Raw genomic sequence first — 27973 nt, forward strand, 5'->3', positions numbered from 1 at the left:
AAGTACGACACCGACTAAATGAGATATGGATTTTCTTACATTGAGGACAAAAGAGGGCAAAAACCTCAGTGTGTTCTGTGCAGCGAGGTTCTGGCACAAGAGAGCATGAAGCCGTCAAAACTGAAGCGGCATTTGTTGGATCAATCCGCAGCGGATAAGCTGAACACTATACCTCTGTCAAATGACACTATAAGTAGACGAATTGGAGACATGTCGGATGACATCAAACAACAGACCACAGCTCGAGTTAAGGCAGGAGGTCATTTTGTATTACAAATGGACGAATCTACAGACATCACAAACAAAGCAGTTTTACTCGTTGACGTGAAACATGTGTGGGACGGGGACTTACAGGAACAATTACAGCTCAGGTTCGAATTGCACCATCTTTTCATGAAATCAATTTGAGAAGTTGAAAATTTGGGTCGCGGCTTGTCATTAAGGGGTGATGGTGGGTCCCGCAGCGAGACCAGTTGAGAACCACTGCCTTAAAAGGACCCCAAGGGTGTAACAGAGTCCGTTACTGATCCTGCAGTGTCGGTCTTATGGGAGGGGGTATTACGTACTGTGTTGTGTCTTCTCTATGCTCTTTCTCCGCTCTGTCTCCCCAGTGTCCATTCGGGTGCCACCCTTGAGTGTTGTCATGCGTTTAATGCTGCCAACTCTCTCCAATGCAGTTCTCCAGTGTTGTCTGCTCCCAACTTCCCGCTTCCCTTTAAACTTGAAGTCGATGCTAGTGCTTCTGGAGCCGGTGCTGCGCTGTTGCAAGAGGGCGAGGGAGATGCGTGCCATCCTGTGTGCTACTTCTCTGTGAAGTTCAAGCACCACCTGCTGAACTACTCCACCATTGAGAAGGAGACGCTCTGGCCATGCTTGTGTGTGTGGGCTCCAGGTCATCGCCGGTGACTGTGTACACCGATCACAACCCTCTTGTCTTCCTGGCCCAGATGTACAACCATAACCAGCGGTTGGTGCAGGGCCCAACGCCTTATTGAAATATAGCAGAAGAAAGGGGGCAGACAATGCGGTGGTTGATGCTCTGTCCCGTGGGTGAGATATTTTTGTGTGTTTTCATGTAAATTCATGTTTGGTTTAATAATGGGGGTTGGTTGTGGCCAAACTGAGCTTTGGTCTTATGGGAGGGGGTGTTATGTGCCATGTTGTCTCTCTGCTCTCTCTCTCTCTCTCTATCCCACCCCCAGTGTCCAATCAGGTGCCTCCCTTGTTCCTGCCTAGCAGCTGCAGCTTGTCAGCGAAGTGGCTGGGCTCAACCACCTATTAGTGCCCATGGTGGTTAAAAGGCCGGGAGATCCACACAGACAATCCCGTGGGCCAAGTGCAGCGTTCCAGCTGTTGGTGTGTTGATCTCCTCCGTTCAAACGTGTAGTGTTAATACTCTGACCCACTAGTGTGATTCCTAATGTGGTGTTTTGAGTTCCATTATCACTGCTGTTGGTTAGTGTCACTTTCCTTTTAAAGGAAGTAGTTTTCCGATGTTGCCTATGTGAGCATCTTTTTGTTAATGAATCTTTTTTTTGTTTATTCATCCGTTGCCCGGGATTATTTTTCCCTGGGTTATTTACTTTGTTACTCCCCTCATCCTCTAGAAATTCTTCTATTTTTACCGGCACAGCTTTTCCAGCCTTTACGGCACTCGGTCAGAGGTCCAGGAAACACACCAACCAATTACATGTGTTGTAAATCATATATGTGCATTCCTATAAGCTTCGCAACTCCAGTGACATTTGCACACACACGAGAGAGAGACCCAACAGTCGGAGAAGTACGTGAGTCAGAGTAGTTATTTCACATAGCGTTGTCTAAGAAGAGAAATGTGGACCAGAGAGACCAGAGAGACCAGAGAGATCAGAGTCTTTAACCAAGAATAGACAGACTCGTATATCTTCATTCTTCCTACAGGCAGTTTAAAACCAGTATGTCCTTTATGTTCCGAGATCCGAAATGAAATGAAATGAAGGTACAAAAAATAAACGATCTAAGAGCCCAAAATGATCAGAATCCTAATGCATTAATTCACTGCCCAACAATAATGTTAACAGAGAGGAATAGAGCTGAAACAAGTGGTTTATTAAACACAGATAAAGTCCCTGCACACAAATTTCTCTTTTTTGAAGATATGGATATTGTGGCTTTTTTGATTGACCACTTCACACCTGAATGAACTGCATTTAAAGCTGCAGGGCAAAGACAATTCAGTTAAATTCATTTTTCTAAAATTACGTACTAGAGTAAGAGTATATATTATTTATAATGAATCCAGTTCAATTTGAAATCTGACAATAAATATTGTTTGTATTATTCAGTTGAACTTTCTTTATTTGATTTGACAGTCAGATGTTGACGACATACAGACGTTAATACAACTGTTGGCTACTTCAATATACATATGTACGCTACCGTTCAAAAGTTTGGGGTCACTTAGAAATGTCCTTATTTCTCAAAGAAAAGCACTGTTTCTTTCAATGAAGATAACATTAAATTAATCAGAAATACGCTCTATACATTGTTAATGTGGTTAATGACTATTCTAGGTGGAAACGTCTGGTTTTTAATGAAATATCTACATAGGAGTATCTGGAGCATCACATTTGTGGGTTCGATTATACTCTCAACATGGCCAGAAAAAGAGAACTTTCATGTGAAACTCGCCAGTCTATTCTCGTTCTTAGAAATGAAGGCTATTCCATGCGAGAAATTGCGAAGAAACTGAAAATTGACACGAGATTGTCTGGGTGACCCCAAACTTTTGAACGGTAGTGTATATGGGACTAAATCATGGCGCAAGTTGAGACATTATTCGGTGTTCCGGACCGTTGGATGAGAAAATTCTCTCTAACTGGACCTCGCTGAACTTTAATTGAATACCCCTGCCCTAGACCTTAATCGGGGAGCGTAACAGCCAGCAAATCCAAAATGCAGCAGACAGTCTTGATGTATACTCTCAAAACCAAACATATTACTGCAGTGCTTAAATCCCCTCGATGGCTCCCAGTGCAAAACAGAACAAACTTAAAATGTCTCTCAGTGGTCCTTAAGGGACTTAACAGTTTGCTTTAATTGGACCAAGTGTAAAAGGGGTCTTAGGAAGATTAAGTGTACTTGGAGGGAGAAGAAAGAATTACAGGACCATGGCGAATTCTCAAGGAGAATTCCCACTGTGTATGTGATGAGCCAAATATGCCTGTTTTTGTTAAACTGAGCTACTACATAACGTCTGTCACTACTCTTCCTGTGTTGGATGAGGTCAGTAATGGCTTGATGTTACGTGACCACGCTCGAAGTTAGTCAAGCCCTTGGCCAGACCCTGTTTAGGGTCCAGTGCCGCTGAAAGAATTACGCTCTGTGGAGGAAACAGACAACTCACTGACTGTGCTCACTGCTGTCAGGTTGCATTAACAGGCCTCTCACCGGCCCCTCTGTTACCCCCCTCTCTCAAACACATCACGATCGCTGCTGCAGTCCAAATTCAGACGGACTGTTCATCAGTCTGCAGGAGACATGTTCAAACTAATTCACTTGCAAGAATACATGCCATCAAACCTCCTTCCCTTCATTTATCCTTCACACATCCACACAAACAAACACGTGTGACGTGTTGTGTGACCCGGTCTCACGGGAGTTCGGAAAACAACACAGGGGATGGAAATCACCTTTAGCCAGAAGGCTTTTGTGAAGCCACTTTTTGGAATGTGCTCCAACTGTCAAAAGGGGCAGAGGTGGAGCACAACTGTGACTCTGTGTGTGCTGTGCGCATGAGGTTGGAGGCTGGACATGTTTTAGGAGCCAAAATCTCCAGCACTTGTGCCAAATTGTGGCCTGAGGTAAAAATAGAGCCCCTTGTTTTCAGAAGGCACTTGGTGGGAATGAAGGCTTGGTGCAACAAAAGCCAAAGGAGCCCCACTGCTCTGCGCTGGCAAATGAGAATCCTCACTGGCTTTGCAGCCAGATCACAGTTTACCTTACTTTTTCACAGAGCCTTTGTGGATGCTGGGAAGCCCAACACACAAGCCAAATATCTCACTTTGAACACAGTTCTTTTAATAGGTGAGACTAAATACGGGCATTATTTATAGTAGCATAGTCGAGCTGAAATAGGTTTCATACATACATGCTTATAGAACGGGAGAGAAAAGGCACACTGTGAGAAAATATGCCAAGTCTGTGAATTACCTCATCGAGCCACAGTGGAGCTTTATCCCAGGAAATAATGCCAACTTCACCTCTCTCTGAAAAGCTGTGGACTGACTGAGCAAGTGACTGACTGACAGAGTGACCTATTGAATGATTGGATGAATGTGTGGCTCACTTAGTGGCGATTGAGTCTTCTCTTTTGTCCTTGGTAACATTATTCTGCCGATTTGGCATTGAACTTGTCGGACGCACAATGGACAGTTAAAAAAAACAGTACAAAAAAGGATGCAGCAAAACCAGCAAAATCGTCATTTATATTCCAAGCATTCTTCTTCCTTGTCAAAACCCGGTGCCTACATTGACCACAATGCAAGTCGGCTTCCGACAGTTTTGTACGAAATCCGATGTTTTATCCTGCTAGCAGCCTCGAGCCTTATTTAGCCTCACACAGAGATGAGGAGCTTGTCTAAAAGTAGCTTGTTTATTCCACCAGAAAACAGTGGCTGCTTGGCCTTTGGATCTTTTACCAGAGCTGAATTGGACAGAAAGATCTCCGTCCCTCCATCTGAGCTGTCAACTACTTTTAGATTCAACATTTATCTGACATCTTTAACTGATTTTGCACACAACACATATGACTGAAATAGGATGCGCTGATACAGATTAAACATTCCAAAATCAAGTTTGCTGGTACTCCACTATAAAAGTTTTTTGTATTTTCAAACTTGTAGTTGTCAGCCCCAGCTGTTAACCCTAAAAAATGTCAGCCTATGTTATATTTACTGAAGTCAAATGTGAAGCCGTGTGCTTAGTTTGCGGAGAACAGATCGCAGTGTTTAAGGATTACAATTTGAATCGCCATTATGAGACGAAACACAGAGAAATACAAAAACTTGACTGATGCAGAGCGGACGCGGACATCTGAGGCTTTGCTAGTTAAGCTGCAAAAGCAACATGCAACAGAAGATGTTGCTTCTCTTTGGATCGACCTACATAATGTGAACAAACATTCTCTGTGATGAAGTTTAAACAAATCCAGATCCAGATCCTCTCTCACTGACGATCACCTGTCAGCTGTCCTTCACATCTCACCTCACACATTCAACCTGACTTCAGTGCACTCGTTCAAGCTCAACACAGACTAGATTTCTCGCACTGAATGGAAAAATAGAAAATGAGGTAATTGGACTACAAACAATAGTGATAAAAGTACTAACTTTGCAGAAACATGTCAGTCAACCCTGCCAGTGTTTTACTATTATACATGGATATTAAATATGTATATTGTTTGGATCATTATTCCTGCTGCAGATGTTTCAGGTGGAGTTTATTTTAACTCCTTTATACACTGTTGTTCAGTTTGGGTAGTTAGGAAGGGTTTGAAAAATGATAATGTGCAAAGTAACTAGTAACTAAAGCTGCCAGACAAATGTAGTGGAGTAAAAAGTACAATATTTCCCTCTGAGATGTAGTGGAGTGGAAGTACAACGTTGTATAAAATGGAAATACTCAAGTAAAGTACCTTGTATTTGTACTTAAGTACAGTACTTAAGCAAGTATACTAGTTATATTCCACCACTGATCATAATATTTACTCTTACCACTCACCGCTTATCAAAACCATACAATTTACTGCTTTTTCTAAAGAGGTGGAATAATATTGAGCAGGATTGAGTTCAGTCTATTGCTCCGGCCCTTCCACAACAGTCCCTGTTTCTCGTGTGGCCCCTTGGGAAAAAATAATTGCCCACCCCTGCTCTAAAGGGTAACTACAGTGATTTAGCAGTACACTTCCATAAAGTTGGGGGACTGAAAATGAGAAATATATTTAAAAAATGGCCAAGATCAAAGCAGCAGAGACCAAGATATCCTGACTTTTAGTCTCTAGTATGGGTCAAGCTCAATCTATCCTACATTTCCCATAATGCAACTCAATAAATTAGAATTTAAATCCACCACTGCCTCCTAACTGCTAACTTCCTCCAGTTTTTATTAGCTTCCTGTCAAGCATGTTAAGTCTTGTGGCACCCAGGGATTAAGATGTCAAAGTTAACCCTGATAACCCCTGATTCATCAGGCATCAGGTTGTGTTTACCTGACCCCAGCCAGTTCCTTGTTCTAACCAAATGAGATGGTTGAACACTTAACTTTTTGCTGTGGCGGGATAGAAGGTAGACGAGAGTGTTGAGAGTGATCTTAGTACAACTGAGGGCCGCGAAACCAAAAGAATAAGCTGAAAGACACTCAAACGCTATGTAGAGCTGAAGGAAACTGCAAAGTCGGGTGATGTGGGTTTGTCATTAAGAGCAACCCTTTTCACATAGGAGTCACATAATTGATTGTTAATATGAGCTGTTTGTTGTGTGTGAGTGACCACAATTGAGATAAGTAGAGACCACACAGTCGAGGGGAAAGTGGAAAAATACCAAAGAGTACACTGATAGATCAGTCAGACATTAGTATGGTACTTTATTTATGGCATCAATATACGTTGGCACAACAGCTATACAGTTGGATAATTGCATAATGCATAACTGGATTAGTGGAAGTTAGGAGAGATATATCTGGTTGATGCAAAAGAACACATAACAATACCAATACATAAACTGTAACTAAAAATGGCAAATATTTCTTTTAGACTAAGGCTATTAGCTTAGCTATGAGCCTTATCTGTTATATTTTCAGTGTCACATATCTCAAATAGATGTATAATGACAAAACAATGATAAAGCACTGTAGATCCATGTTCTCTGACAGATCATTTATTTCCAGGGTTGGACAGGTACAAAGAAATCGGCCCACTACAAGGCACCACGTGCCACCCACCTTTGCACTCCCCTATGTGGGCTACACCAAGGTGTAAGGATTAAGAGGGCTACAAGTAAGATTTAGAAAGAGGAAACATGATAAAAACCATCCACAACTGTTAAAATTGTGTACTCCACTGTGATGATCACGGCTTTCCACAAGGTATGGTAGTAGCCAGCCAGTGGGAGAGAGTAGCCAGCTACAGGTGTCCCGGAGCATGGGACTGATACAGGCACATGAATAAGCACATTTCTCTATCAGCATCACCACCAGCTGCTGATTAAGTTATGAAGGACTGACGATGAATTACGTTCCATACAATCAACTCTTGTCTTAGAACACCTTCTGTCCGATTTGATCTGCTTTCGGATTACAGCATGATCTCAGCATGTAATGAACTGAATTAGCTGGACAAAACCGGGGTTTATTTCTTAAAGAAACTAAAATAAGCCAGAACTCTTTCAAAAACAACAGCCTTCACTGAGCTCTACTGCCAATAAACAACGAAAGACAAGTGTAAGATCTCCATGAATATGTCCATTTTGTCTCATAAACAGCAACACTTTCACTTATTGTCCATCTCTGGCAAAAACAAATGTAATCACATGATCAACAACCAAAGGCACTCACCTTTCATAATGTTGTATGAGGAGAGAGTGGGCCACCAGATACGGGCCTGCTGCCGTTTTAGGTTTCACTATATAACATTCATGGATGGGAGGAGATCTGACAAACTGAAATCTTTGGTGCAGCCCGCAGTGAGATTTTCCCTCGGAGTTGCCCCTCTTTGAAGACCCCCCCGCCTCCCTTTATCCAATTCTATTCAGACACCCCACACACAAACACACACACACACACTCACTCCCCACAGCACACTAGAGGTCTGTGCTGTCTCAGTGTGGTGGGCTGATTGCGTAACCTTTTGACACACACATTCTCCCAGGGCCTTTCTGTCCAAAGAGCAGCCAGGGAGCATGGGGGAGAGGCTTGTCACACTTGTGTTTAGGTGGCCCATCAGATTACATATATCACAGGCATGGACACGTGTGTGCATATCTGCAGAGTTCAAATATTTCTGGGGTCGATTTGCAAAAGATTTAAGTCGAAGCCCCCCCAGGCAAAAACACTGCTTTTTCGTGCACTGATCACTTTTGAGCTTTTGGGATTATTATGCTTCTATAGCATCTTCTTTCAGACTAGGGGAGAGAAAACATCCCAAATACGCATTTAGATGTTTATTTTACCACTCTTTGTTTATTTGCTTCAGCAGATTTCCTTTTAATTCATCAAAAGTTAGTATTAGATAATGCCTAATTTGCATATCTAAACAAAAAAAAGAATTGTCTCTATGTAAATTATCATCTGGGGAAGTTTCTTGTTGATAATTATGAGTTAACCTTTTTACCCCATTCACCTGCAGTGTCTGATCTTTACATATCTTTAATGACCATTTTTTCAAAAATATTTTTTTTTTAACCTGACTGTCCAATGTTCCGATTTCTGAACTTGAAATGTATGCAAATTAGCTTGTATTTGATTAGACAATGCCACATTTGCATATTTATACATAACATTTTAGAAAATCAACTGGGGAAGTTTCATTGTGACATCTATTAGTAAATGTTTTACTCTATTCACCTCTTAAAGATAAAGAAATGCATCAACCTCAAACCCTGTCAATTTCAAATAATTTCAATGGTCTTCTCTGACTGAGTGGAATTAAAACATCTCTCTTGCTTCATGAAGCCCCTTCTCCGAACACATCCTTAATTCAGCCCCCGGAAAAGAGTCTTTATTCCCCCCACAGACCCAGTTGCCCATTCAGAACATTTTCCCACCGCAGGGGTCCAGACTGGCCCGGTTCAAGGCATTTGTTAGAAGGTCATGATCCAGAGGGTCTTAATGGAGGTGGGGAGGTGGGGAGGGGGGGGGGAGTGATGTGCTTCTGCTTTTCCTGTCTGAAATCTTTCAGGTTGAGGTCGTTTTTGTAAACTCCCCCACCCCACCCCCACCTAAAGTCAACTTATAATTCCAGACACAGACTCATTAGCTTCCTATATAAATGAGGCGGTCTGTCTGACTTTAGTTTTGTGGTATAGTTTAGACTTTTAATGTATGAATAACCTGTTTAATCAACAATTAAAAAACTTAAGTCAACAAAGTCTTCAAACTTTTCATTGAGATCCCATTTTCTCACCTACAGTAACCCTTCACCCCAATAAGTCTAATTCCATTTGATGGCATGACCTCATGGTTGCTAATCAAAAAGATCATAAAAGAATCATATGCAGGATAATATCATTGCAATGAGATGGCACCATCCTCATCCCCAAACATCTAAGGTTTAGCATGGTGCATACATTCATAACCTCACTCCTTAATTTATCACATTTATGAAATCGTTTCAATTGTCACAATAAACAAATAGTATTTTTTTTTCTCCAGACTTAGGCACAAAAGGGATCGATCCAGGGTTTCGTTTGACTGGAGAGGTTTGATACTACTTACTGTGTTATTTCTGTCGATACTTTAAAAGGTATACGAGAACCAATACCCAGCCCTACATGTACTAGTGTGTGTGTATATGTTTGTGTGTGTGTGCTCTTCATGACTAGTAACTAGTGTGCACCATGGCGCGTAATAATAGTGTGCACTGGGGCAGGTCATAACTTACTTCTACCGCTACTGGGCAGACTACAGGCAAAAAGGTAACTGAACACCACATAACAACAATGATGAACTGACAAAAAACAAACAAACTGGGCTGGTGAATGACTGAATTGGGGAAGTGGGGACAGGTGCGTAAAACACACAAAGGCAGGAAGTGAAGTGATCTGAAACGATCGAGGGGAGAGGTGAGTGACAAAATAAAACAGGAAACACTAGACATAAATGAATGAAACGTAGGAAAAACATATGATTATGACAAGGGGGCTCATTAATGAACTGTATTTCTTCATTCCCTCTGCAGCTTCCTGCTGTTTTATGACGTCACGGCTACAGGTCACCGATCAGACTATACTCTAAAGGGTCCATCCTGTCTCTTTAGATCAAACTCAAATGAATGAAATTAAATGTGGAAAATTTAAATTGAGTCGACAGCAGTGTGAACATTTTGGGAGCTGACTCACAGGGCTTGTCAACGATTAATGTTTGACCAGGTTGCACACTTTAAATTACATTGTCTAACTTGAGGTCAATGGAAGAAAACTGCACTAGATATTTCAGTTGGACTGCATACTTGGAAAATAAACGCAAAGGCCCAGTGTGTACGATTTAGTGGCATCTAGTGGTGTGTTGCAGATTGCAACCAACTAAATACCCCTCTACTCACCCCTTCCTTTCCTATCAGGTAGGGAGAGTTATCTTTAGGATTTCAGTAGAACTAGAAGCTACTCTGCTTTTCTATGTGACTAAATAATTACTTTTAAAAACACATTATAGAATTTTCAAAACAAATACATTCAGAACAGGATTAGAATTTATATTTAAAATATATCTAAATGTTGTTTATAGAGCAGCAACAAAGTCACTATTGTCATTAATATCTCAAAAACAAATGTAAAATAAACACTTCTGAGTAAAGTTTATAAAGAAAGAAGAAGAGAGACATCTATTAGTGTCAGTTATTCAATACGTTTATAAAACAAATGTTTGGCTTATGGCCGATTATGCCTGCTGTGCTTGTGTAAATGTGGCTGCAGTGACCGATTGAATTAGGTTTCACTTTTGTTTACGTGTCCGTTCTTGTTGCACAGATGTACTGATAAAGTATTGGCTTTTTACTCGCTAATATTTTATTGCAGTTACAGTAACAGCTCAAGTATCCTTCACTTCACCTCGTTCAATTCACCACAGCGAGCTATCTGCTCGCGCTTCGTGTGTGTGTTTGTGCATATGTGTGTGTGTAGTTTGAGGATCTCAGCCTGACAGAGAGAGCAGAGCAAATACACACTGTGGCATGAAAATAAATGACTTCAAAACATTAATGCATGATGCAAGATGGCGGACTCTGTGGAAGCCTGTATCTATGTAGATATAAATGGCTTTTTTCTAAGCTAACGAAAACACCACGATTCCCAGTTTCAGGTGATTATACCCTGATTAAAACATAGTTATGAATATTATATCTCATTGCTGCCAAATAATCCCCCTAAATGGATGCATGCCCAATGGATGGATGACCAGATTAATGCTGCCACTCTTTCCCCCACTTTTTGGTTTCTGCGAAATGAAATGATCAACTGTGCACATACAAATATTTACTTAAGCCTTTTTCAAAGGGGGGCCTTGTGCAGTAAGGGGTATCCTTAAAACGTTTCCTAAATCACTGCTCATTGGAGACTTGTAATATGGATGCTTTTGAAGAGATCTGAACAGACATTAAGTCACTAATAATAAAAGCCCACATTTGTAAAATGATGCGGACGGCTTTCATTTTGTGGTTGTACATTTTTCTTGGACAGACAGCCGAGGAGAAAACTGTCCGTGACGGTGAAAGTAGGTAAGAGGTGTGTACACAAAGATTACACAGTGTGATCAAACTCATATACCCTCTCTGAACAAACAAGACTGAGAGAGCTCAGAGTTAACCAAAGCCTGACCGGATAGTTTCCAGCTGTTTTCTCGTCCATGTCATGCTTATAAAGATGAATGTGATCAGAGATTTGGCTGGCAACCTTAATTTCAATTATGCACAGCCAGAAAAAGCTAATTTAATTAACTATAGACACAGACGGTTCAACTCTCATTGTATTTTGCTTTACTGTTTTCAATAAAATAACAGCGTTGACATGAAAAGGTTGAAATAAATGTCCAGTGTTGTCATGTATGTAAAGAAGCCAAATGGTCTAAAACAATTCATTTATTTGGATATGATTCTATACTTTTTTTTTCTCATATTTCTTTTCTACACATTAGTATCATTCACTGTTTGCCATCTTTTACTGTAGTTTGTTAAAGGACAAACCAACAGGTCAGTAAGAGAATTTTTTTCTTCTTCTTCTTCTTCAAACCTAGTCTATTTTTAATTGAAGTGTACATTTCTCAGACAAACGTGTATTATATATCTTTATTCGAATAAATAAGACCCATCTCTCTGGTAAGACCTGTTTTAGTGAGATACTTGAACCCACATACAAGGAGAGACGGCGAACTGACCCCTGAAACTGAACTGGCTAAATAAGGAACTAATAAACTAATGAAACACAGGTATGGTAGAGACAGACGGGGAAAAAGAGAGGAGGTAAAACAAAACATGACACATGAAGAGTGACCCCAAACAAATAAAACAGGAAACAGACTAAACATAAATGAGACATGGAAAAACACTACAAACAGAAAACCCCAAAACCCCGAAAACAAAAAACCCTAGATAACTGATCAAATAAAAACAAAGACAGATAAACCAATAAAGGCCGCTGAAAGTTAATAATGCCAGACAGTGTTTACAAAATGTCTGGACATAGACCCCGACTGTTACAATACGCCTTTCCAGTTACAGCTAAATGTAACCTCATCTCCAAACAGCACAAGCAGAGCGGTTATTTTTTTTAGGATCCGCCAAAACTCAAACCTTTATGTTCCTTTAAAATAAAAAAGTTGGACTTACATAACTACCTGGTCTATATCTCTAATGCAGCTGATTTTTTTTAACCTTACCTCGAACAAAGTACAGGACTTTGGGCAACTTTGGTTGTTTTTAAGTTACGCTTTCGTTGATCACGTGGCCATTAGCTCCTGAATATGGTGGCGTGGCTATGACGCACTGGGCTGGGCTAAGAGGGTTGTCTGGTAACCGCAAGGTCGACGGTTCAATCCTAGACTGGGACGTGTCATGTGTCGAATTGTCCATGAGCAAGACATTGGACCCCTAACTGCTCCCCGGGGTGCTTTTCAGCAGCGTCAAATGCAGAGGTCAAATTTTGTGTAAATGTATATGACAATAAAAATACATTATTTTTATTATTATATCTGTATCTGTATCTATCCAAATGTATTTCTCTACGTGATGCATTTTGCCACATTCAATAACAAGGTTCGTATTTTCAAGCCAAACTTTATTTATAGCAGCAGTGGCATCAATTCATTTCAAAACGGTTGTTATGAAGTCTCACATGAAACTCACGTGCAACAACTGAACACATTTGTCATCATACATCTGAGCTGTGTGCTATCCTTAAAACCAGCCGTGTCTTCGTGCTTTTCATTTACTGTGAGCTAGAGCCCTCTAGAGTTGACTCTGAAAATGTACCAGTGGAAACATTAATATTCATCATGAAATGGGTACTCCGGATGGTCGCTCCACCTGTGTTGAAACAACAGAATATTTTTTTATCATTTCTGAGCATGATGATGAGCATGATGATGAGCTCTTATTTGTCTTTTAGAAAACAGTTTAAAGACAATAAAAGCAACACAACACAAAGCATTATAATGCAAACTACAACCTACACATTTACACAAAAATCAAGTACAGTATTTTATTAAAACTCAGGTTTGATTATATATTTTCCTACCAAAAGCGTATACTTACATCAGCAGCTCCACAAAGCGAATGTTTTTGTTCAGTGCCTCAATGGCTTTCATTTCTTCCTCGGTGAGTGAAAAATCAAATATCTGGAACAAAATATGATTCGTTGTTAATAAAATGATTGAAATTGATTCATGAATGCTGTATAAAAATAAAGATTTCAGCACCAAAGCAAGTATATACGCGCCATGATAAAAGGCGTTTTGGTTAACCCACCTGGAAGTTGTGTTTGATCCTCTCGGGGCTGAAGCTCTTGGGGATCACGGCGACTCCTCTCTGGACATTGAAGCGCAGAGCCACCTGGGCAGTACTCTTGTTGTACTTTTTACCAATAGATACAAGCAGCTCGTCCTCCAGCAGGGGAGGACATTTCACATTCACCCTAAACCAGAGACAGAGGAAAATACAAATGATGCCAGAATGGAGACTTTTTAGTGAGTTTATAAGTTTAGCATCCCTAAGTGTTGAGGGTTTGGTAACAATAAGAATGTTGCTTTATCAAATAGAAGGCTGGCATGTTGCATATGTATTTTATATATATATAATTTTGTCTATTGTCAAACGATAAGGATCTAGATTAGATTTGTTCCATGACAAAAGTAATGTGTCATTCCAAATTGAGTCTATCCACTGAGCTGTTCAGTTTAGTTATTGCACATCAGTTTCCCTGCTTGCTTGTGACAAAGATTTTAGATTTTAATGTCACACGTGATGTCTAAAAAATGCTTGAGTTTCTTTCACCCTTCCATGACTACAATACCAGGGGGAGGAACACGTTCCAAAATACCGGCTGTCAGTGAAAAGTGCGTATCTCTTAAAACCTTCATACCAGGATGCGTCTCTGGATGAGCCAATTGGGCAGTAGCCAACAATCACAATGTCATTGTGACGACAGTACTCCAGAAGCTTGGGTTGTGTGAAATACGGATGGCACTCAACCTGAAGGTAAGCAAGAAGAAAATGAATCATTTTAAAAGAATCCTGGCCCAAAGTGGTCCGACTTTACATCAGCACCCTGTGCTATACTACATCTAATTGGATTGGAATGGAGAGGCAAGATCCACTCCTTTAATACCATTAAAGCTAAACAAAAGATTGTTTTTGTGACAAGGAGTTTCATCAAAGTCTGTTGAGTATTAGGCATATATAAGCCACCACTGATACTGCACCATCTACGGAAACTTGTTCCAAGAAAACTCAAAGAGACATGTTGGGATCACCTGGTTGGACACAGGTTTGTGTTTGAGGCCGGGTTTGCTCAGCAGCAGCTCCAGCTGTCTGCGATTGAAGTTGGAGACTCCCAGAGATTTAACCAGCCCTGCGTCTTTGCAAGCCTCCAAAGCCTGTAGAGAGGAAAAGATTTACATCCTCTCAAAGACTGATAGTGATTGTCTTTACAGACTCTGAGAGACTGGAGAAAGAAATATCGGTACAAGGTGAAGAGGAAAAAACAGATCTTTCAATAGAGCTTGGCTGTTTATGACACTGTCCTTGACAGTTTCTGATGCTGCAGCAGAGAATGTTCCGGGATCAACTTTCAAGTATAAAAGGAATATCACATGCGGTTTCTCCTGATTTATAATTTTTCTGTTAGCGCATGAGACATTCTCTAGAATGCACAGAAAAAATATCATATCCTTTAAGTTGTAAAAGATGCTACCTATTCTATGCTGCATACCTGAAGTAAATAACATCACACTCACTTATTAGACACTTCTAGGTAAAGCTGATACAATTCAATACAAGATGTGTGGTTGATTTACTGCTATGAAGGCTAATATGTATATATATATATATATATATATTTATACACATGTTGTTAAGACTATCTCTAAACAGTGACACCGTTTCAACTCTACTGTCATTTTTTCAGTCTCCAGTCACTAGTGTTGATGTAAAATTCATAGTATTGTGTAAAGTGTTTTTCATATTTTGTCCGTCCCCTCTAACATAAATACATGTTCACTTAGTCTGTAACTGTTTTTGGCATGCTTCATAAGTTATGTAAGAAATACACTAAGTGAGAAAACAATATGACATGAAACTACCGCATCCAGACATTAGAGACAACAAAGAGGAGAAGAGCAACGTCTTGTTGATCTATGTTGATGAACTCGGTAGAACTCACCTCCCATGTTGCACAGAGGTCTGTGTGGTGGTAGATGTAGTTTCCATCCTGGTCTTTTGGATAGAACTCATTTCCAGGCTGAAATGTAAGCACAATTCATTCATTTGCATGTAACACTTCAATGGTTTTGGCATGAGCTGTTTGAAGCTGGCAGTTGGCTTTAATTTGACTATTTTGGATAATTCAACCACATAATACTGACATAACAAATATCTGAGTGTGACTGAGACATGTTTGCCAACTGTCAACACAGCCAAATGGTTCCAGTTACCTGATCTTAATCAAACATACCCGTGGTTGTCTAATCTTTTCTGAAACCTAAAACTATAGCCACATTGCACACATTGTGTTATGCAGCTACTTTGCATTAATATACATTTTAATAAAATTGTCTTGGTATCTTATCTAGTGTATATTTAATAACTCAAAAGAAACATTAGATTGGGAAACAGTCATGTAGATGTGTTGTTTAGGTTTGTTTTGCCATACTTACTAACTCTGTTCTTTCTTATACAACAAATAGTTTTCAATCAAACCACCCTGTTTGAGAGGGTAAATAATACATTATCCAAAACCAAACACCACCAGTGTGACATACCTAAGGGCAATGTTCAGACACTAAATGACTGGTTGATATGGCTGATAAGTGAACTGCAATCTATTTGTGTGCTATTAAGAAACCTTGAAGGCCATGGGAAGCTCAACGATGTAGAGATCCACATAGTCCAGTTTTAAGGTTTTCAGTGTACTCTCCAAGGCCGGCCGCACCAACTCTGGTGGGTGAAAGGTATTCCAGAGCTGAGGAAGTCAACACAGAATAATTAGAACACATTCAAATGAAAATCGAAATGTCCAAAACACCTGACATACGACAGAAGGTATCACCTTTCCGCAGTAAAAGATGTCCTCTCTTCGAACGGTTCCATCAGCAATCTTCTCTCTAATGGCTCGACCCACTTCGTGCTCGTTGAAATACACCAGTGCCCCATCAAAGTGCCTGTAACCCACATCTATGGCATGCTTGACACACTCCAGTGCTGTGCCTTTGGGTGTCTATCGTAAATTCAGAGAAAATATTTTTGACACGGTGCAGATTAAGTCATGCTGCAGTTAGTGCTCATATGCATTCCTGTTCAGATGATCAACGTATGTTACTATTTGTCCAATCACTGCAAGCAATGAACACAGGCACTCCTACAGTACGGAGAGACCTCCTTCGCTCAACACGCCTACAGCTCACATGCAGAACACAATATTCTTCTTACCGTTCGAGGGTCCCCATAGGTGCCCAATCCCAGCAGTGGAATGTGGTTCCCGTCACTGAGAGGGATACTGTGGCTCTCTGCTGTCAGATTCATTGAAAAAGCGGATACACTGAAGTGGCCTCTCGCCTGCCTACTAGGTAATTTATCAGTGAACCTTGAACCCTGACGTTTTCCTGAAGTTAGAGCGCATTATCAACCTAAAGGAAGTCATGGCGATTATTCTATCAGTGGTCTGTTTATCCCCTTCTCAAAGTCTTATCTGGATATTATATCACAGTGTTACTATTGCTGTTATTATAGCAGTATAAATATACATAATTTTAAAAAGTACCAAAATAATTTAATTTAATAGTTTTATGAGTAATAGATCAATCAGTTATTATTATATAATTATAATAAACTGAGTGATGATCACAATGTGATAGTAAGGCATTATGGCATTAAACACAAAAAACAATCAATGGAAGTGTTATACAGATATGTAATAAATGGAATGTAAGTTGATTTTTTTGCAGTAAAATAGATGACCCAACTTCAGGCTTATAGCCTGATAAAAAAATCCTAATGAAAATGACGACACTATTAATTAACGGCCCTAAAAGAATGGAAAGGTTTTAAAATGCATTATTTTCTGAGCACATACTATTGTACCGGTCCAATTAACTACAATCATGAGTGTTCTTTAAAAAACAAACAAACGTAAGCTGGGAAGCAACGCACTAACTTTCATAGTAACAAACACGTTGTCCTCCATCACTCACCTCCTCTCTACAGGGACGCGCGCAGTTTGACCCCACCCCTCTCGTGCCGCAACGAGCGCGTGCGGTGCAATTTGAGCAACATCTCGTCTCACAACATCTGCGACACGACACCCTCACGCGGAGGCATTGTTATCTCTCGTGCGACAGGTTTGTACTCCCGTCGATAGGTTGTTGTTTCACTAAAAAGGTGACAGAATTGTTGATATCTCCGCGCTGTGTTGGAGAAAAAGGATGACCTGGAGAGTGAGGAGGGACATGCAGGTGGGAGAAGATGCGCTTTTAGCACACGCATAGTGTGAAGGAGGGAAATGACTCTCGAGCCCCGCACGTGCGTGTGCATCTCGTAGACTACACATAGAGAGATATTTTGCCTCGAAGGCTAAAAGTGCAGCAAATGGATGGACGCGTGGATAAACAGGAGACGGAGGATGCTGCTGCTGCTGCTGCTGCCGCTGCTTCCGTCGTCGTTGAGAACGAAGCTGAGAGCAAGCAGGTGCGAGAGGAAAAGTCCGGCGCTACCGGCCAACATCACATGGACACTTGCCCCGTTTGCCGCCTGAACTTCCACAGTCGAGAGCCCAAACTTCTGCCGTGTCTGCATTCTTTTTGCAAGAAATGTCTCCCTGCGCCCTCGAGGAATTTGGCCATGGCAGAGCCGCCAAGCTCCCAGGTTGACAGCGCGACCAAACCACGTGAGTCACTCTGTTTACAAACAATAGCCATGGATCGATTAAAGGGTCCTCACCTTCCATGCAAGACAATACAAATAAAATAAAATCATCGTGGCACGTAAAGGCCGGTGTGTTTAAGTGCATGCATCGTCTGTCATGTGTCAGTTATTTGATCAAAAAGCACTATTACAATTGTCATCATTGCCTTGCTTTTGCTGCTTTGTCTGTCAAAGCACTTTGTAAACTCTGGTTTTAAAGGTGCTATATAAATAAAGTTATTATTATTATTGTAAATGGATTTCTGTGTGGTTCCAGTGAATGTGATGCGCTGTCCGGTGTGCAGGCAGGAGTGCATGGAGGTAGATGTGATGGAGAACGTCTTTGTGAAGGACTCAGCTGAGGCTCCCAGCAGCACAGTGGAGAGGACAGTCCAGGTCGGTGACAAAAAGCATTACCATGTGGGGGCAGCCTTGTATGCTGATGATCATGATAAGTGTTGTCCTGTGCCCTGAGGGTTGGAACGGGGACAATATAGGTGCAACACTATGGTTCTTGGATATGTCTTTTGTCCACTCTGACATCATGTTTGCAGATTATATCTCATCTAATTTTGCTTGATCAAACGAGCATGTTTGTCTCATCTACCTGTAGCTCTGCATGACCTGTGATGACAACACCCAAGCGGCCGGGTTTTGCGTGGACTGCGTTGAGTACCTCTGTGCCACCTGTGTGGAGGCCCACCAGAGAGTCAAATTTACCAAAGACCACAGCATCAGACAGAAGGCAGAAGTCCCGCGCGGTATTCTAACCAGTGTTCTCATCTCTATTTTTATCTATTCTGTGAAATACTTTGTGGTGTTTCCATGACAAAGGGAAGAGCTATTGTGGGATCAGTGCTGCATATGTCACACTTTGCTCTGGGTTTACTGTAGAGCTTGTAATAGATTTCAGGGCTAACCGCATCACAATCAAATGTCCTTTCAGCAGAATCCTAATCCAATTAAACCATTTAGAGTTGTACTTTGAAAAGAAGTGAAAGCCAAAAGTCTTATTGTCAAGGTTTTTTAAATGTTAGACCAGAAACAACTGTCCAGTTACCCAGAGTGATGAACCTTCTGTTGTTTCCCAGAGGTCCACGGTGTGTCGGCTCAGAGGCCGATGTTGTGTGACGTCCACAAACAAGAGCCGCTGAAGCTGTTCTGTGAGACCTGTGACCTGCTAACCTGCCGCGACTGCCAACTAGTAAAGCACAAGGACCACAAGTACAGTCACAAGCTGCAATATTACTTAGTATAATTATACCATATGACGGTTCATACACCTGTGGATGCATTTCAGTTTGGTTTGACATACATTTAAAAAAAAAAATTTGTATTGTGCACTCTGCAGGAGTGTCCCTGAACCCATTAGCTGTAGGAGTGCTGCTGCACATCCCACCATCCATGTCATATATATTGCATCCGCTGACTCAGTGTTCTCTTTGGAGCAGTTACCAGTTCCTTGAAGATGCTTATAAAAGCCACAAGCAGCACATGGAGAGCATGACCCATCAGCTGCAGGAGAAAAAGAAAATGATTGAAGAGGTGTCAAACTCCATAAACAAAGGGTATGTACTTCCACATACCACACGAGTACACATGCCCAGTATGCAAAGTATATGCAAAAGCTTCTCAAAGTTTAGTTTAGAAAGAAGCCATTTTCCGTGACGTTTAGCTCTCATGATGGTTGTTATTCTTCAGCCTGGACTCTTATTTCCCATGTTTATGTGTCTATGTGACTCATGGGGGCATCAATTTTCTAAAAGTGGTGCAGTTTCGAGGGAAAGCACTGTGACCCACAGCTGCTAACCGAGCTGCGAGCGCAGATGCACAGCGTCAATGCAACTGAAAGTGCGTGTTTTTTTTGCCACTGACAGGTTCAGATGGTTATTATAAGTGTCTGAAAGAAAACATTACGGGAAAGACCCTGCGGAGAAATAAAACGTTTATTCTTGACCTTTCGCCTGATCCAGTCTGCTTGTTATTGTGTGCAGCGCTCTCGCTCAATCCTGGAACAATTTCAGAAATGGTTTGTCCCTATTAGTTAGTTAGACAGAACAAAATGGGAAAATAGCTTCCAGGTGGAAAAAATACCAAAGTGACCCTAAAAGCATGCATGATAAGTACTAATGAGAAGGCTCCAAAATGTGTTCTGAATTTTGTGCTGGTTGATTTTGGACATGTGATGTCAAGTTTGAATACTTACTGATAGTTGTAATGTCTGCTTTTCAGACTCCTTCAGGTTGATCAGAGCCGCACGTCGGTTCACAACGAAATAAAGAAATCCATCTGCAGTTTGATTCTCGAGATCAACAAGAAGGGCAAGATGCTAGTTCATCAACTCGAGGTACGACAAAGGCTTTTGAATTCATAACAAATATAACACAACGGTGTTGTTTGTCAGCGGCATGCTGCTGATCTGTAGATAGCTGTGTGGTTTCCAGAAGAACATTACCTGCGTGTAAGCTCAGTTGACTGCCCCCCCACCCACCCCACCGCGGCGCTTACCCTCAAGCTGTTTGAACAGCGCAGATGCTCTCTAATTCATGTTTTCCAGGCCGTAACAAAGGATCACGAGAGTGTCCTGCGAAAACAACAGGAGGACATCGGCTATCTATCCAGACACCTGGACCACGTCATCACCTTCACCAAATGGGCCACCGCCAGGAATGGAGGCACGGCCCTCTTGTACTGTAAACGTTTGGTGAGGCTCGTCCCATCATTAAAAACTCCGCTCAGCTCTGAAGGCCGGTTTGGAGGCTGGTCTATCTTGTGCCGCGATTGAAGTGGGAACATATGCCTTTCGTAACACGACAAGTGTCCTCCTCTGAAAATTATTAATCACATCCCTTCTGTTGCAGATTCTGTTTCAGATTGGAAACCTCCTGCGGGCAAAATGTAGTACCTCGTTTATACCACAGAGCAGTGTGCGCTTCCAGAGTCGATCCTCTTACTGGGCCTCCAATGTGGATCTGGGTGAGACATTACCGAATGTCTCTGTCATAGAAACTAATCAGGAACCCTGAGGTTATTTCAGTCTCGACACTGTTTTTATTTGTCTTTTTTTTTCTTCTGATTTGGCTTTAAGTCTTACCAAAATGTTTCTGTAGTTTATTACTGGCTAATTTTCAGAATGTTGCCACAAGATAAAGGCCAGACTGCAATCCACAAATTCACAAATGTTCCAACCAAGGCAACTTTTGATGAAATTATTAGGCAAGCATGACAACAAAGGCTTATTAGGCAAGCATGACAACAAAGGTAGTGGCAGACAATGTCACTGTGGCCAACGTTGCAGAACCTGCATAAAGCTAGAGTCACATGCCCTATGTCAGTCTCCTGTTTCACTTTAAAAACTCAACGTTTCAATTGTTATACTCTCTGGACAATATCAAAATGGAACAGTGAACAGTTTTTTTCCACCACAAACCAGACCCCTTTTATATTTCACTGCTTGCCAGAAATCCCTTCTTTATTGTTGCTTGCATACAGGGTATGGGGGCTTGTCATCTCTTCATGCAAATCACTGCACTTACCAGAGATTTGTTGGTTCCCTTTAGTCGCTTGGATGAAGGATGCTGAATTTAGGAGAGAGTGCATAAAGATTCACAGGGTTCAGAGCTCACTGAGATATTTCTTTCCAAGAGTCAGCCAACAGAAAAATAACAGCAAACATTTTGACTGCCAATTCATTGTTTAAGTCAGATTTTGGTTTTATCAAGCGTAAATCACACTGCTCTCTGGGTCCAGCCTCTTCATTGTGAGGAATTGTTTTTATTTGTTTTATGTCATTCTACATTTAACATTGTTGGGTTTTAGAATGTCAAAACAAGCCATTGGAAAACATCACATTGGGCTCTGAATTTCATTGTAACACTTAATCTAAAACACTTTCCACAGATACAATATATTAGTTACGAACCTCCTTGACATGTTTTTCCACCTTAATAACCTCCAACAAGTTTTGCAAACTTTCTACCACATTGCTGCTTAAACTTTCTCTTTCCCTCAGTTCTCTGCAGAAGTTCTGTCTGTATTGTGTATTCTTTCGTCCCTACTTGTTATGCTCATCCTGTCTCTGTGTGTGTGTTCCCCTCAGGCTCTTTAGTGGTAGAGAGTGTACCGGGCCATCAGCTGGGTGGTTTTCAGGGCATCCCACATCAGCTCTCCCACCCTGGCCACGGCCCCTCAGGCTCGCCCCACAGCTTTGCCCTGGGAGCGCCCCATAACACTCTGGCTCAGCTCCAGATGCAGGTGGACAAGCTGAACCCGCAGGCCAACTGGCAGCCCCAACCACCTCCTCCGCCCTGGACGTGGTACCAGAGTGTCCGACTGCAGCGAACCGTCCCGGGGTCCCTGCAAGGAGGAGGCTCTCCCTCCCAGAGTGTGCTTCCCCAACCAGGTCGCAGGTTCATGGCGCCTCCTCCCAACCACGTCGGCCCAACTAGCGGCCTACCGAGCCCTGCGTTTACGCCACAGGTTAGCGCGCGTTGCTGCATGTGAGTGTGTCCGTTTGACAGACAAGCCCTCTTAACTAGCACCGACAGTGGACGACATTGTCCTAAATAGAGCTGACAGCCTTCACATCCCGGGCAATTTTTGTCTTTCCTTGTCAAGATGGATTTTAATCTCGGACGAGTTTATGACTCAAAATCATAAAATAAAACACAGCCCAATCTGCAGTGCAACAGCGGCCAGCATGTGACCCAAGATTCCATAAGAGAGGGTTGATAATATCTCGTCATCCAAGTTGTTTAGTCTAGTCCGCAGGGTGTTTTGGTTCCAGCGCTGAGCTATAGGCTCATTCACAGGACAATACTTGGTGTGTGAAGTGCACACTTAAGTTGTGTCGTACTGACGTGCACAAGCTGTTATAGCTGCATAATGAAATCTCCGTAGGAAAGAAAAATGTGTTTTTGCATGTTTTACTAGAAATCAGCTACACTTTATGACTTGTTTTTTAAAGCAGGATGTGGTCAGGCTGCAGTAGGTCTAAAGATTGTTTTTTCTCTATAAGTCACTAAAGTATAATCAACTTAAAGAGATTGAAGGATAATTGAAAAGTCCATAACTTTCAGTATACAGTATGTCTGCTTTTATTTTTGTTATATTGAAATTGAGTGCAGATCCATTCGAGAGAATCACCTCCTAGCGTGATGAGGCGTGATGAGGCAAGTCGATTTTCATACTGTTGTGAGAGAAATTAAAACTTAATGGCTTGCTGGAAGGTTTGCAAAAAAAAGTCAAGTGGTTAGTATTAAAGCCTCTCAACTCAAAATACATGACTCACTAAACAAAGTTTAACACACAATAACTCAGTGTGTGTGTGGATTGATCAGATGTTATCCACATGTAAAGTTACAAAAGCTGTTCTGACTTCAGCAAAAATAATTCAGGACCCATCACTCATAGTAATTCACAAAAATAGGTGTTCAGGGCCTTTTCATTAAGTCTATGTGAGTTGAAGTGGTGTGTTATTGTAGTGTCGCGTTATGCGTTAAAACATTACAAATGTTGGTATCTGAACTAAACCAGATGTCATACATGCATATATCTTGTAGAGAAACATAAACTGAACCTGCAGGTTTATAGTTAAAATAGATATCTCAGGCAGATCAGCCTGGAGCTTCTGAGTGTTTTGTTTATGGGTTTCGTCTTCTGTGTGTCTTTGTTGCCATGGGGCGTCGACCAACGGCAGGGTAATGAAAGCGCACTGTTTCATGCTCCCCTCCATCATCACATGTTTACAGACGCTGACAGGAATGCAGGATGAGAATGATTGCAGCATTTCAATCCATCTTCCTTCTTTCTCCGTCTCGTAGCCTCTGAGGGGGATGGGCAGCAGCTCCAGCTACCAACCCAAAGCTGTGGACGTGTTTTCCTCTCCACCTCTGTACACCCATGTAGCACCACTGCCCATCAATGGTGGCGTCAGTTCGCCTCAATCACGACAGACGGCAAGTGACTCCATCCATTAATGTAAACTATGTTGATATACATTGTAGTAAACAACATGCAATGCTGTGTTTAGATTGAGTCCACATATCTGAACGGGAGGAATGATCCAGGCGGTCCGGTGTATGTGCTGAAACCAAACTATCCCCACAGCCTGCCACCTGCTCTGCTACACAGAAATGGTATGTCTGCACCGTCAGTGTCGAACCGTATGCATTGCTGTATTCTCGATAAAGGAAAACTGATTTTTATTTCTCTCAAGTGCAAGGACAGCAGAATTCCCAAGGGTACGCTGCTGTGTCCCAGGAGGAGAAACCAGAGTAAGGAGACAGCTGCATGCACCCTAATTCCTTTTGGGCCACCGGTCTGTCTGGTGAATTTCGCTTTCACCCTAATTGGTTCATGCTCTGCTCCCAAGGACTGTTACCTGGAAACCTCCAGAAACACCGCCGGCCAGTGGAGCAGTGGGCTTGGCTGTCAAGAGAAGACGGAGGTCGTCACCAGGGCCCATCATTGTCATCAAAGATGAGCCAGATGACGACAGTAGCTACGTAAGGAGACAATAGATCATTATTACAGTCCAATGACTATTCCATATACACTCTATATTAGACATTTGGTAGATACTTTTATCCAAAGCGGGCTACTGTAGCAAGACTGGGCTAACACAGAGTATGAATTTAAAGGAAAATCGTGGTTTATTACAACTAGGCCATCATTTCTGCGTAACTAGAAATTGGTTACCATAGCACTGTACTCACCACACTAATTTATAACAGTTTAGCGAGATTTTCTATTTGGAGGTAAAACCGAAAATAATGAAACACGAAATGTCAGTGACAATCCCCTATTGGACTGAAAAACTGCCATATTTGCGGCCACAACTATGGCGGATCAAAGTTGAGTCCATTTATTACATATTAGTTACGCTATTATCAGAGCTGTTTTTTCCTCCCTGTTTGCGGATTTCAGGTACAAGCCAACCAAAGAGCCAGCCTCCCCGACAGCACGGGTGACCGACCCCAAATCAGTGTCCAGGGTGACGGGAACAAAGTCCAGACTCCTCTTCAAAGCACAGACGACAAACCCCACAGCCATTCACAGCCTCCGAGCAGCCCACGGGACCAGAGTGGGACTAAAGCTCCGGATCCCATCCGCTCACTGGGGGGGGAACAGGTAGACCAGCACCGCGCTCCGCTGGAAGACCCTAATGAAGGCTTGTGTGCTGCGTGTCAGACTGGGGGGGAGCTGCTGTGCTGCGAGAAGTGTCCCAAGGCTTTTCACCTTTCGTGCCATGTTCCAACTCTCCTCAAATCTCCCAGGCAAGCGCTGACAGGGCGAATTAATTCATTTATGCTCTCAGATGAAAACCCCCATAACTCATGTTTCTTTTAGATTTCTCATACTTATTATTATGGTCCCCTGTGGAATAAAAACCCCTTCAGCTGTTAAGAATGAGGCAAGACAAGTTGTTTTCACATTTTAATGTGTGAGGTGTTTTATCTGACAGCATTCTTTATGCACTTGTGTGTTCCTGTTTACTGGCTTTTGTATTGAGCTTCTGCACTGTTGTGTCTTTTCAGTGGCGGATGGTTTTGCTCTCTCTGCCGCGACCTGTTAGTGCCTGAGATGGAGTATGACTGCGAAAGCAAAGCTGAAGCCAAAACAGTGAAGAAGGAGCCAGATTCTGAAGGAGGATTTCCCCCTGTGGACAAACGAGTCAGTACTCTTTTTTTTTGGTTTACAATGATGACAGTAATTTCGGATTACAATAAAGATGATAGAATTATAGTAATTATAAGGAGAATCTTTTGGATATCTGCAGCAAATGCTCAGATTGTGTCTCTATCCTCACTTTGCTAGGTGCATATGATAGTGCGCCCTCCTCCTGCTCCTTCATTGGACAGACTGACTCAGAATCCGAGCTCACTCATTGGCTAGCCTGACTAAGTAACACATCTTGCGTGAATTTGAAAACCAGGCACAAGACCTCCAGTTGTCGTGACCAGGACCAGGAAGCGATCGCTCCAGAGAACACAAAGTATTTTAGGCGACACGTAGCATTTGGATAGACAGCAAATACGTGGTTTTACTGTTGGAAACCATTGGAAGCCACTGAAATAAAGCTAACCACAGCTTTACTAAATCAACCTAAATAAATGTTTGCCAAGCAACCATATTATGTTCACTATTGTCCTGCATCTATATTATGCACTACAACAATAACATTTAATGATAGTAGTTGTATAAAACGTATAAAAGAATACAATGGTGTGTGAAGCAATGCATTTTAAAAAGCAATACATTGCTTGATGCAGTGTTTCGTAGTCAATTAACAACCGCTAAGAATCAGTGTTGGATGCGAAGCATATCAGCGTCAGATAAGTTGTGAGAGGCCAACCTCACCAATATGTCACGTGTCTCAGGTTCAAACGATTAAGTAAGCAGATGCGATAGACCAGAGATTGGAGCATTTGGTTGTCAGTTGACATGTATTAAGTCCTTTGTCTTTTTCTACCGCTGCAGAAGTGTGAGAAGCTGTTGCTGCGCTTGTTTTGCAGCGAACTGAGTTCATCCTTCCCCCGGCCTGTATCCCCCTCGGTGAGTCTAGAAGGCGGGTGAAAAGTTCACAGGATTAATGTCACGAGGAGTTACTGTAACTGTTATTTTAATGATGTGTAATATGCAGTATTTATCAGTAAATACAGAGACATTATGCAACTTTAATCAGGTATTATAAATATAGAGGGATTTGTCTTGCTATCAGAGCTTGTTGTGTTTGTATTTGCACAGTGGATGGGCATGGATGAACATAAACAATCATGGACTATAATTGACAATAAGTGCGTACAGTACAACACTATATCTGTGTGCAGTACTTACCTACAGCGTGCATTTTGGCTTGAAATATATCTGCTTATCAAAAACCCTCACGTAACAAAATATATGTCGAGATATTAATCACGGTTTTACTTCACCTTCCCGTAGAATGTTATCGTTTTATTATCTCTCCCTTTCTAAATACTGTAGGTATGTGCTAATCACAGGCTGGCTATAAAGGGACCAGTGAATCTTTCCGCTGTGAAAAAACGACTGGAGGCGAAGCAGAGTGTGTGCTACCAAAGCCCTGCAGAGTTTGTATCAGACATCAGGCTCGTCTTTGGAAGTGAGGTACTGTACAAAGAAACATTTGGAAAAAAGTAGTATGTAGTATGCAGTTCTTGACACTTGGTAATACAATCTTGTTTCCCTCATCTTTGCTTACAGGTTGACACGAAGATCACCACGGCAGGCGGGACGCTTAAAGAGCTGTTTGAAGAGCAGCTGGGGATCATGTTCCCTGACCTGACCTTTCCAGAAATCAAACTGGAGATGATACCTTCTGCCCCCCTTGACTCTCAACTCTTGTCTATTGACAACATATTCCAGCATGCAAAGCGCCAGCGCACATGTTCAGACTCCCAGGATGCACCGAGCCGTCCCGGTGGAGAGGAGCGAGTAGTGTGAAAGCACAAGTCTTCTCAATCGTTTGGATATTTGACACTGCCAGCACCAGCTAATATGTGGCGCGTTACACTTTATGACAAAAATGTATTATACACAATCACCAGGTCACCAAAAAATGTGTTTTATGTTTACTGATTCAATTAAATTGCAAGCAAA

The 27973-nt window shown here is 41.8% G+C and overlaps 2 protein-coding genes across 2 annotated transcripts; one reads left to right on the forward strand and one right to left on the reverse strand.

Moving 5' to 3' along the window:
- Positions 1-13011: 13011 nt before the first annotated feature.
- LOC306698787 (aldo-keto reductase family 1 member D1-like) lies at positions 13012-16993 on the reverse strand. Its single transcript, XM_079163262.1, has 9 exons — positions 16886-16993; positions 16506-16673; positions 16302-16418; positions 15621-15698; positions 14713-14835; positions 14322-14431; positions 13709-13874; positions 13496-13578; positions 13012-13267 (listed from the first exon to the last, which is right to left on the reverse strand). Exons 1-9 carry the CDS (start codon positions 16976-16978, stop codon positions 13225-13227), a joined length of 981 nt encoding a protein of 326 aa, XP_079019388.1. The 5' UTR covers positions 16979-16993; the 3' UTR covers positions 13012-13224.
- Positions 16994-18040: 1047 nt separating this feature from the next.
- LOC306698975 (transcription intermediary factor 1-alpha-like) lies at positions 18041-27817 on the forward strand (the record flags this gene model as incomplete). The annotated part of the gene is made up of 18 exons (XM_079163476.1): positions 18041-18338; positions 18633-18751; positions 18969-19116; positions 19447-19579; positions 19807-19923; positions 20588-20702; positions 20913-21059; positions 21217-21331; positions 22455-22834; positions 24178-24312; positions 24464-24492; positions 24547-24630; positions 24729-24861; positions 25283-25632; positions 25894-26029; positions 26837-26911; positions 27341-27481; positions 27578-27817. The coding sequence occupies 18 exons, from the start codon at positions 18041-18043 to the stop codon at positions 27815-27817; spliced, it is 2895 nt and encodes a 964-aa protein (XP_079019602.1).
- Between the last annotated feature and the right edge of the window lie 156 nt (positions 27818-27973).

This window comes from Pholis gunnellus, assembly GCF_910591455.1.
Source record: "Pholis gunnellus genome assembly, chromosome: 7".
NCBI lineage: Eukaryota > Metazoa > Chordata > Actinopteri > Perciformes > Pholidae > Pholis > Pholis gunnellus.

Coding starts and splice junctions, on each gene's coding strand:
- LOC306698787 (XM_079163262.1), bottom strand. CDS start 16,978: ATGAATCTGACAGCAGAGAGCCACAGTATCCCTCTCAGTGACGGGAAC. Junction 14,836..15,620: donor ACCTCTGTGCAACATGGGAG/GTGAGTTCTACC, acceptor TCCTCTCTACAG/GCTTTGGAGGCTTGCAAAGA. Junction 13,875..14,321: donor TCATCCAGAGACGCATCCTG/GTATGAAGGTTT, acceptor TCTCTGGTTTAG/GGTGAATGTGAAATGTCCTC.